The sequence below is a fragment of the Symphodus melops genome, assembly GCF_947650265.1.
Source record: "Symphodus melops genome assembly, chromosome: 16".
Classification (NCBI taxonomy): domain Eukaryota; kingdom Metazoa; phylum Chordata; class Actinopteri; order Labriformes; family Labridae; genus Symphodus; species Symphodus melops.
Window position 1 is genome coordinate 23,059,074 of NC_136706.1, and position 12,206 is coordinate 23,071,279.

General features: G+C 42.3%; 1 protein-coding gene and 1 long non-coding RNA gene across 2 annotated transcripts in view; one reads left to right on the plus strand and one right to left on the minus strand.

Annotated features, from left to right (window-relative positions):
* The window catches only part of LOC306836863 (protein NLRC3-like), a 103,620-nt gene that overhangs the window by 19,592 nt on the left and 71,822 nt on the right, over positions 1-12,206 (minus strand). The window contains exon 10 of the mRNA XM_079364205.1: positions 7,796-7,969. Within this exon, the coding sequence (XP_079220331.1) occupies positions 7,796-7,969 (174 nt within the window). The remainder of the gene's footprint in view (positions 1-7,795; positions 7,970-12,206) is intronic.
* LOC306836867 overlaps positions 1-12,206 on the plus strand; it is a 34,467-nt gene that overhangs the window by 4,243 nt on the left and 18,018 nt on the right. The window lies entirely within an intron of this gene.

Below are 12,206 nucleotides of genomic sequence, written 5' to 3' on the forward strand. Positions count from 1 at the left end.
TAAGCGGAGCGCCTCTTTAAAGATGTCATAATGAACCTGGAGTTTACTTTTTCTCCACCTGCGCTCAGCTTGTCTACAATCTTTTTTCTTTGTTATAACAAGTGTCCCATTCCTCCAATGGGGCTTTCTTTTTACACAGACAGCTTTGGCCTTGACTGGGGCAACGGCATCAATAATATTTAGAACTTTAGCGCTGAACGTATCTACAAGGTCTTTGACAGGAGCTGAGTGTAGAGCTGGTGTGTTAGTGAATGCCTCAGTGAAGAGTGTGCATGTGTTGTCATCAATGTAACGTTTTCTGATCAGCTCTGTTTTGCCTTCTCTGCAGTCAGCCAAGATGGAAGCTTTAAAGGAAACATAATAGTGATCAGAGATGGCAACATCATTCACTACAACATCAGAAACCATTAGACCTCTTGAAATGACCAAGTCCAGAGTGTGTCCCTTGTTATGTGTTGGATTTGTTACATGCTGGGAAAGATCGAAGTTTTCCAAGATGTTTATAAGTTCTTTCACACTGTTATGTCTTGGATTGTCTAAATGAATGTTGAAATCACCCACTATAACAACACAGTCATAATCAATACACACAGCAGACAGTAGTTTGTTGAGGTCATAAAAGAAGTTTGCATTATACTTTGGTGGCCTGTAGATAGTGACTAATATTGCACAACAGGGTGAGCTCAGCTGGAGTGCAATGTGTTCAAAAGAGCAGAATTTCCCACATGACAACTGTTTGCATTGGTACTTGTTATTGTACAGAGCAGCTACTCCACCTCCTGTCCTCGACTCTCCAACTTCACTGATAAAATTAAAGTTTGGAGGAGCTGTTTCAAAAAGTGCTGCTGCACTGTTGTTCTCATTTAACCAAGTTTCAGTTAAAAACATAAAATCCAAATTCTCTTCGATTATGAGATCATTAATTAAAAGTGACTTGCCTGATAGAGATCTAACATTTAGTAGAGCAAATTGTAACATGCTATGAACTTTGCTAGATTCACACTGTGGCTGACGCACAACTGGAATCAAGTTAGATAGAGTGACCGTACGTTTTAATCTACTGATGTACTTTGCGCCATGCCACCAGCTATTTGAGATAACTGGTATGTTAAAAACATGGGCTCTTATTGGGAGACTGAGTTCTGAGGTGAACTAACGATGGGAAGGAAATAGAAGAAGCCGTAGTTTGGACATGAATCCTCTCTGATGTGTCTTTGTTTCTGTCAGTTGTCCTTCCTGCATTTGTTCCTGCAGCTGTGTAACTTTAGTCTTTGAGCCTGTTTGTCTTCAACTTCTTCATATTATTCATATAGTTTGTTCACAGTTTGTTAGATATGATCTGCTGACTGCAGACTCTGTGATGATTGTGATAGGTTAAATGAAGATAGCTCCGCCCCTTTTATGTGAGCGTGCTCTCTGAAACTCTGGGTTTACTTCTCAGGTTGATAAGCAGCTTCATGTGACTGTTCAGCACCATCTCTTCTGTCAGGGTTAGTGAAGCCAGATCACAGAAAACAAACCCTGAGTATGTTGAACTCTCTTCATAGTGTCCACCCAGAAAAGGATTTCTCCAACAACAAACAAGAATCTGAATGAATGAAATGAGAGCTGTAGCCACTTTTAGATTGTATCTTCAATCTGTAATGTTCTCTGCTTTAAAGCATTTTGTGGTAACTTCTGTTCATAGGAAGGAACCAGATGACAACTCTATGTCCATGTTTGTTACACTTTCTACAAAACGTCAGAGTATGCATACAGGAACGTGATTAACAGCAGTATGCTGCCTCGCGGGTACAACTCAAGTAAGATTCAAATACCTGGCAGAAAATAGGGAAACTTATCATCCAATGAAGACAAGTAATACAAACAACTCCCCCCTAGTGGTTTGTAGGCTAACCTTTGATTAACCTAGTTAGGTTTAACGTGAACTAACAATACTCACATTACAACATTCCTCCCCTTTAAGTTCAAAACATTCCTACAATAGATGCAACAATAACAATGATGCTTTTACTGTGCAGAGACCTAAAACTTAATGGTGGATAACAAACTTGTCACAGAAATACATCTGACAACCCAAACATGACCGATTCAAAACATGGCCAAAACAGGCCAACTGAAACACTTTCAAGTCAAAAATTCAGTCTCTCAGGGGGTTTGCGCGTGCACTGGGATCTGCGCATAACCCTCGGTGACCCCACAGGCACTTCTGGTGGAGGTGTCTGAGGCCAATCTGGCATTACCGGCCTGAGAGGGGACTGAGTGTTTGTGGACGACTGTCCCTCAACTTCAGTGGGCACCAACAACTCTGCCTGTTTCTCAACATCCAGTGACGGCACTGGTTGGGTTGCTACAACAGTTGTTTGATCCACCACTGGAAACTCCCCATCTGTTCCTGAGTCTTTATCATGACGCAGGCGCACATGATCCAGATGTCTGCAGAAAACACGCCCGTCAGCCACCTTACCTACACAAGAGACTGGACCACTCTTTTTAGGATAACTCCAGGCAACCATTGCTGGGTGCTGTTACTGCTGAAGTTTCTCCCATAGACGCTGTCATTTAGTCTTAACTGCCTCTATCGTGCATGCTGATCATGTCCCTCTTTCTGCTTTGCTTGTTTCGTCCCCACTTTTGCTTTCAAAAGTGGGGGCTTTCAAAAGTGGGGACGTAGGTCTGGACGTAGCAGACCCAGCCGCGACTTGGGCCTGCGACACATCAGCATTTCTGCTGGAGAGCATGTAGTCGTTGTCTGTGGAGTAAGGCGGCATTTAAACAGAAATCGGGAAAGCCGTGTTTTAACAGAATATCCTGTCATCCTCTTCAGGCCCTCCTTCACAGTCTGAACAGCCCTTTCTGCCAATCCATTTGAAGCTGGATGGAATGGAGCAGTCCGGATGTGCCAGGTTCCATTCTGTTGCATAAACTCACGAAATGACTCACTGGTGAAAGTTGGGCCGTTATTAGTAACCAGGGTATCAGGCAAACCATGCACTGCAAACTCTTGAGGGAGTCTGTCTATAGTCATGGGGGCTGTGATGTCGCTCATATTGTGAGCCTCAATCCACTTGGAGTGTGCATCCATCATCACCAGAAACATCTGACCCATGAAAGGACCTGCAAAATCCAAATGTAACCTAGACCAGGGGAGGTCTGGCCAGCGATGGAATGCCTTTCGTTTCACTGAACAGGCTCATCAGTGGTTTATGGTCTGTTTAAATTGTAAACGAACGTCCATAGAGATACTGATAAAAACGTTTAACTGCAAAAACAATGGCCAGACCCTCCTTGTCTAACTGTGAATATCCCTTCTCAGCTGCTGTTAGGGTGTGAGAAGCAAAACCAACAGGTTTCTCTAAACTGTCCTTCATTACATGTGATAGAACAGCCCCACTCCATAGGGCGAAGCATCACATGAAAGCATAATCTCCTTAGTAGGGTCATAGTGGACCAGCACCTTGGCGGAGTGTAAGAGATCTTTTACTCCCTTGAAAGCTTTCCCCTGCTCTTCACTCCAATGTCACGCTGTGTCAGCGTGCAGCAGCTTGTACAGTGGAGCCAAAATCTTAGAGAGGTCAGGTAGAAATTTGCCATAATAATTTACCATGCCCAAAAATGACCTCATTTCAGTGACACTCTTTGGGCTCGGGGCCTCCTTTATGGCTCTGACTTTATCCTCCAGAGGGCAGAGCCCTTCAGCAGTGATCTTGTGTCCAAGGTAGGACACACTGGGGGCCAGGAAAAAGCAATTACTGCATTTCAATCACAGCCCTGTGTCTGATAGCCTCTTTAACACCTGCTCCAAGTTAGCCAGATGCTCCTGCTCCGTGGCTCCAGTGATCAAAATGTCATCCAAATACACTGCTACATGCGGAATCCCCTGCAGCAAGCTGTCCATTGTCCTTTGGAAAATGGCGGGACTGGACACCACTCCAAAAACCAAGCGATTATATTTGAATAATCCCTTGTGTGTGTTAATTGTGACGAACTCTTTTGAACCTTCGTCAAGCAGCAACTGCTGGTAAGCATGGCTCATGTCAAGCTTTGTGAAAAACTTACCTCCAGCCAAGGTTGCGAACAGGTCATCCACTCGTGGCAATGGGTACTCTTCTAGTTTAGCAACCTGATTAACGGTGACCTTGTAGTCCCCACATAACACTTGAACAATGGGGGCTGCCCCCTCTAGCCTTTTGACCCTCTGTTGCAATGTCCACATGCAGTACCCCTAAATGAGGTATTGGTTGTCCTGTATAAGTCCTGAGTCTGAGCTTTGAAGGGCTGATGGAAGGTAAGTTAGATCCCCACGTTTTTCGGTTGGTCTCCTTACTGATGACTGATGCAGTAGCCTCTGAATCAATCTCAAACTTGATATCCTGCCCTGCAACAGTGATGGTAGCATAATAAGGTTCAGGAGGCTCCTCATCCGTTTCTACTCCGAACATGTTGTATGAACATTCAGCCTCTTCCATTTCTCCCTCGAGGTGGTGTGTGGATGCCTGATGAGCTTTTCCCTGCATAGGATGCCCCTTCACCTTTGAACTTCTGCACTTCTTAGCTAAATGTCCTTTTTTACTACATGCATGGCAGACAGCCTCTTTGAATTTGCAGTCATTTGCATAGTACGCTCCGAAAACATTCCACCCGCTTTTCCGTTTTACCAGTCTCCTTCCTGACATGGTGCACTGCCACTGACTGTGATCCTACATTTCCTTTCTGGATGTCTTTGGCATTATTAGCAGCCATTTCCATTCCCTGGGAAATCTCTTAGGGCTTTCTTGAAAGTCAATGGTGGGGTCTCCCCCAGCAGGCGGCGTTGTATCGCACCACTATTAATGCTGCATACTACTCTTTCACGGAGCATATCGTCCAATACAGCTCCGAAATCACAGTGTTCAGAGAGATGCCTAAGCTCAGCAACAAAATTTGCCACAAACTGACCTGGCCTCCTGAAGTAGCTGTGAAACTTAAACCTTTGGACTATCATTGAAGGTTTTGGATTGTGGTGGTTCCCCATGAGCTTGACCAGTTCGTTATATGGAATTTCCCCCGGTTTCCGCGGCGTGGCCAAGGTCCTTATCAGCTTATAAGTCTTTGCCCCACATGCACTCAGAAGAATGGAGCGCTTCTTAGCCTCCTCTGTGAAACCATTTGCAGAGAAAAAGTGTCCCAACCTCTCCTCATATTGGTCCAGTCCTCCTGTCCCTCCACGAATTCCCCAATAATCCCAAAAGTAGCCATCTGAACTGCAGGCTCCTCTCCTGCGCACAGCTCCTCTGCCGCCAACTGCACACTCTCGTCCACGCTCAGTTGCTCCTTATCTCCGCTGCTCATGAAGTCGTCTAGCTAACTAGCACACTGTAGCCTAGCACCAGCTAACAACACAACAAAACAGGGCACTGGAACCGATGAAACCAGTTTACCTCGTCGCCAAAAATATGTGGTTACTTCTACTCATAAGAAGGAACCAGATGACAACTCTATGTCCATGTTTGTTACTCTTTATATAAAACGTTAGAGTGTGCATACAGGAACGTGATAAACAGCAGTGTGCTGCCTCGTGGACAGAACTCAAGTAAGGTTCAAGTACCTGGCAGAAAATAGGAAAACTTATCATCCAATAAAGACTAGTAATATAAACAACAAACTCCCCCTAGTGGTTTGTAGGCTAAACTTTGATTAACCTAGTTAGGTTTAACATGAACTAACACTACTCACGTTACAACACATTTGTAATTGTCATATTGTGGTTCATGTATTTTAATGGATCCTCAAGAAGTGTTGGAGTTTAATGTGTTTGTTTACACAAAGGACCAACTAGAGACACGAGCTGGGAATTAACAACAGCTATAAACTCTTTATGCAGCTCATCAGCTTCATGCTTTGTATTGAGACTGTTGAATTATTGTCCCTATTAATAAATACATTCAAACATGTGGAGGGTTTACTAAAGAACACAGAGAGACTGACCTCAGGGTCTCCAGTCGATAGTTTGGATTCTCTTGAAGATCACACAGCGGCTTCACGTCTGAATCCTGCAGGTAGTTCCAGGTCAGGTCCAGCTCTCTGAGATGGGAGGGGTTGGACTTCAGAGCTGAGGCCAGAAAAGAACAGCTGATATCTGATAACCTGCAGTTTATCAATCTGAATAAAGAATAAAAGAAAAGAAGAATAAAAATTAAAACTGCAAGCGGTGATGAAGGGACCGAAGCACCCCATGCATGTCGGTGTGTGTCGCGACCGCGAGAGTGCGACTGCGGGAGTGCAGCCGCAACATGTGGCCAAGCAACAGGTCTTACGCTTTGATTTGTGTAAAGGAGCAAAAGTGCCTATTGAACGTATCTTGAATTTAGGGCATTATTAACCCCTGTTCCTGACATGATGCCATGTCATGTTTGGTAGCATTGGATGCAGGACTTCACAGACTTTCATTAGATATCTATATATCCGCTGTAGGTTTAAAATTGAGCCAGATACACCATGCTACAGAAGAATTACAGGCACTTCAGTTTTTCTGCGCTGTGATTTCCTGTTTTTACCACAAGATGGAAGCATTGCCTTATTTTTGAAGGTGAAAAAGAGGTGCCACGCCACGCCATGACCACGCCCTTTGAGGAAATAACGTGCAGAGCACAACGAGAGATCTTCAACATGTGTAGAACACACTGACACTGAGTTTACGATAAACGCTTTTGGAGGAGTTCCTTCAAATAGGTCACCTGTGAAACGCGAATTTCGGCCATTTTTCTTGCATTCAAAAAAACTATGGTAGTTTAGTATTGACTATGGGTGTAAGAGGATTTTATGTAGGTCCTGACATACCTAATGAGCATAAAAAATTACATGCATGTAGGACAAAAAAACCTCAATGGGGAGGCCTTTTTGAACATTTCAAGGGGGCGCCACAGTCATCTAGCCACGCCCACTTTTCTACCAACATGTGTAGTTTTAATTTTCCACTGGGATCATGTATCTAATGTTTGATGAATGTATGACTATATTAAGCCTCATAACAAACTACCTCCTGTTTGTGACGAACAACGCGTCCGTATGGCCAAGCCCTTTGATGAAATAACGAGCAGAGCACAACAAGAGATCTTCAACATGTTAAGAAAACACCAACACTGACTTTGTGTCAATGGCATAAACGCTTTTGTAGGAGTTAATTCATTTCATTCACGTTCGAGCCGTCAAAAATGGCTCCAAAGAGGCGGACCGAAAAAAATAAAAATAAAAATAATAAAAATAATCTTTTGAGTTTCAATAGGGTCCTTCGCACTGGTCAGTGCTTCAGTCCCTAATAATGTATAATCCAGTCACATGTGTTCAGGTTGTGATGAGTATCTCAACATCACTTTGTCCTGATGAATCAAGTTTTCTCTAAATGATTAGAGGATCATTTCTGATTGTGTATTCACTAAATCTAAATCCTCCAAATGTCAGCTCAACATTCATCCAGCTGTTCATGTGCACAGATGAAGAACAGGCTGCTGATCTCAGTCAGCTCTGTGATGTTACTACATTTATCAAATCACACATTATCGAATCATGATTTCATTTCTAAACAGAGGCTTCATGTGCACCTTGTTCAATTTTACTTCACAGAGTCACAAAAACATTTTCACATCACATCTCTAAATTATTCAACAACGTGGAAAAAAGAAAAATCTCCAAAATAATTTAAGATCACAAGATTCAAATTCAGACAAAAACTGAAAACATATAAATCCTGAAATGTGCAACAATGGAGGATGTGGATTAAAATGATCCAAATGAATGACACCATCAGTGATCTTACATCAGAGTCTCCAGTCTGCAGTTTGGACTCTGCAGATAATCACACAGCAGCTTCACTCCTGAATCCTGCAGGTTGTTCCCACTCAGGTTCAGCTCTCTGAGATGGGAGGGGTTGGACTTCAGAGCTGAGACGAGAGAAGAACAGCTGATCTCTGACAAACTGCAGAGACTCAATCTGAATAAAGAATAAAAGAAGTAAATGTAGATGACAGTGACAGCTTTATACATGAATGTGTGATGTTGTCCACATGAACACACTGATGTGATCATCATCATCATCAAGACTTGATATGGAGCACACAGAGCCAGGTCTCTACGGCTCTATATTCACTCATCAAACATGAGCAGTGATATAAAGACGTGACCTGCACCAACTCCTCGCTGAGGGTCAGAGTCCTCTCACCATCTCACACACATGAAGATGGATGTCAGAGATCATCAACTCTTTCTATCACACACTCAGAACAGAACAGAGGCTCCACCTGATGGAGCTGTTTGGTACTACAACAACATTCAGACTGTTACACTCTGACTGATGGAGCACAATGTTGAGTCTGTGAAGACAGAAAACGATCCCATCACAGATTTCATTTCTCTCCTTTGACTCACTCTACAAACTGTTCAGACATGTGGAAGGATCCACATCAACTAAATACATTTTTAAATGTACTTTTAAGAAACAGATCTCTGCAGAACTCTAAAATAGATACAAACGTAATACAAAAGACATTTGATCAGGAAGTAGAGCCTGCTGGAGGAAGTGTGGGGATCAGGAAGACAATCATCAGCATATCTTTGACTCTTGTCCCGTGTTGGGAAGGTTTTGGGGATTTGTTCAGGAGAAGATTACAAATATTAATATTTACAGAAATGGCTTCATCCACTTCATATTCTACATGTACTCTCGGGTTGGATGGCGTGCTCTGGTGACCCGTAGGCTCTTACACTGGTACACCTTTATATACAGTAGAAGGTCATTCTTGGTCTGCTTCCTCACTATCTCTGTGTTTTTATCACACAGAAAAGTACTGGACAGTATTCTTTGTGTTCTCAGGACCTTTTCATGCTCTCTGTTCCAAACGCTCAAACAGAAATTAGTAAAAGTGCTTTTGTGTTTTCTGCACCCTCAGCCTGGAATCTGTTGCAGAATGGAGTCCTTGAAGGTTTTTAAATCTAAAATGAAAGACCTGGAAGCAGATTCTACAGGATGCACATGGTTTTAGTTTGACTGCTTGAGCTACTGACTCCCAGATTTGACTCATAGATGGTTCTATCATATTGTTAAATATTGTGTTTTGTAAATTGTCCTTTGTCTCCCTTTGTGTCTGTAACTTTGTGTTTTTGCTGCTGCCTGTCTCGACCAGGTCTCCTGTGAAAAAAGAGGTTTTTAATCTCAATGGGACCAACCTGCTTAAATAAAAGCTTCAATAAAAATAAAACAAATAGTTGGTATCGCTCCAGCAGGAATAGAGAAGAAGGGGATAAATACTTGTACACAATAATACACATAGCTGCATGAAAGCAAATGACAGGGAGCTGATTGGATGATAAATCTCCATCTATTAATGCATGGAAGCTATCAGCTGAAGAAGTTAAAGAAATGTAAAGAATCACATTTAGACTAAGAAACAGAGAAGATGACTTCATGAGTAACTGGAGTAAATGAGTAAAGGAAACAATGGAGTGGAATAATAACATGTATATAGATTTAATTAAATTAAGAGAGGACTGCAGGACCCCCCCATTTTATTTCTTTTCTTTTTTAATTTAATGATCTCTTTCTCTTCATAACATATCCTCAGTTCTTTATTATTATTTTGTGTATTGTATTTTTAAAAACAGATTTATAAATGTGCCTGGATGAACAAAATATGTGATGAAATTCATATGAATATTACAGTGAGTGATCTTACATCAGAGTGTCCAGTCTGCAGTTTGGACTCTGCAGTCCCTCACACAGCAGCTTCACTCCTGAATCCTGCAGGTTCTTGTTCCTGCTCAGGTCCAGCTCTTTGAGATGGGAGGGGTTGGACTTCAGAGCTGAGGCCAGAGAAGAACAGCTGATCTTTGACAAACTGCAGCCCATCAATCTGAATAAAGAATAAAAGAAGTAAATGTAGATGACAGTGAGATTTATACATGAATGTGTAATCTCAATGGGACCAAACTGGTAAATAAAAGCTTGAATAAATAGTTGGTATCGCTCCAGCAGGGATAGAGAAGAAGGGGATAAATACTTGTACACAATAATACACATCGCTGCATGAAAGCAAATGACAGGGAGCTGATTGGATGATACATCTGCATCTATTAATGCATGGAAGGTAACAGCTGCAGAAGTTAAAGAAATGTAAAGAATCACGTTTAGACTAAGAAACAGAGAAGATGACTTTATGAGTAACTGGAGTAAATGAGAAAAGGAAACGATGGAGTGGAATAATAACATGTATGTGTAACAGAGTTTTTATTGTGTTGTTCCACTTGCATATCAGACTTGGTTTTTTTTATCATTGGCTCAATGTCGCCCTCCCTCAGGTTGAGTATATATACACAATGGTAACTGAGTGCTGTATCATTCTCTGAGAGACGTGCCGGGGTAAGTTGCAGTGCGCAGCGCAATATACAAATATTGTGTATTAATGTCTGTATTAGCACGTGTGGTTACATAAATACACTGTGATGTGTATGTGTATTATTTCATTAGATTATTGTTTGTATTTTCTGTGAGATATCATGTTACCATTGTTAGTTCAATAACTACAACTTAGACTGCGCTTCATACATCACGTTTTCTTCCACTGTTCTTCGACACAAAGTACAAACAATACCAACTCTTACCACACTCAAGTGTGCTCCCTACTTCCCACCACCAGTATATAACATTGACTTAACAAACTCCCTTTTCTCTTTAAAGAAAAAGTCTAAAAAACTTGAAAGGAACTAAGCATTTCTATTTCCTATACTGTTAACAGATGACCACAGCTTTATAGTTGCAACTTTAGTAACACTGTATGTGGGAAAAGCTCCTTCTTTGTAGTCCATTTAGCCTGGAAGTCACCATACACCTTTGCTGAGAGCTTTCAGAAAAAATGAGTGCAGAGGTCCCCTTTTTTGTTAAACAGTCAGCAAGCTGCTCTTTCGTAGCGGACCATTTAACCTGCTGGACGACCTTGGAGTGGATGAGCTCCTTGATGCTGCTGATTTCGAGGTGGAGTCTCTTCTCAGTGACTGATTTGGTAGATTTTACGGCATCCAAAAGAGAGTAATTATCTGTTATACACACAATAAGCAAGTGTTTGTGATCACCTGTGATGAGCTCTGAGAAAAGAGTGGCAAGGAAAACTGCACTGTAAATGCCATCTGCAAGTGCTAAAGACTCTCCTGCTAAAGTGCTGCGGACAACTCTCCTGATTCTTTTTGATCGGCAACATAAAGAGGAGAATTTTCCATTCTCTCCCATCAGCATGATGAGGTGTCCCCCTTGAGTGCCTCCATCAGGGAAGTTACCCATTGAGGAATCACTAAACACCACCAGTTTAAGGGAGCTGTCTTTTCCAAGGTGCTGAAACCTCAAGGTCACGTCTTGTGATTTCAGTTTTCTGATTAGTTTGTTTGCACTGTGCAGGGTTTGAATAGTGGCATGTTTTGTACCAGATGCCAGCAGGGAAATGTCACACAAAACGTCGGGTCTGCTCTGCCTTGCTACCCACAATATTTGACCAATCTTTGACTTTAGCATCTCAGTTTCAGTTTCTGTTAAAGGTGCCTCTCTCTCTGTTGCTCTGGTGGGGTCCACATGAATGGGCTGCAGATTTATCCATCCCGATGTAGCTGAAGCTGGTGTGTTCTTCACGTCCAACCTGGAAAACAGCTTTAAAGTGAGGGATGACTGTTGTTGAGAATGTCTTTGTACCCCCCCAAATGAAATCATCCACATGACAAGCAAGAATCCCAATCACATTGCAGGAGTCATCCAGCCAATAGAACACTGCTGGATCAACTTGTGACACAGTGGCTCCCAGCTTCTGCATAGTGTCTTTAACCCTGTTATACCAATACAGAGAAGCATCTGCGAGACCATAAACACACTTCTTAAACTTCCAAAGATGGCCTTGCCTCTGGGCTTCTTGGGGAGGCTTGATGTACACATTTCGAGCCAACTCTGTACCTTGTAGAAAGGCCGCTTTGATGTCCATGGAGTTCAGTGGCCACTTATTTTGGCATATGACAGCCATTATCATTTTTAGAGCCTCTGAGGCACAGGTAGGAGAGTCTTTTTGGAGTTCTTGAGTGTTCATTTCTTCAAAGCCCCTTGCAACTAACCTAGCTTTTGGTACAACACCATCAGATGTTTCCTTGAGGGTGCAAACCCACCTTGTAGAGATACATTTCTGTCCCTCATCTTCCACCTA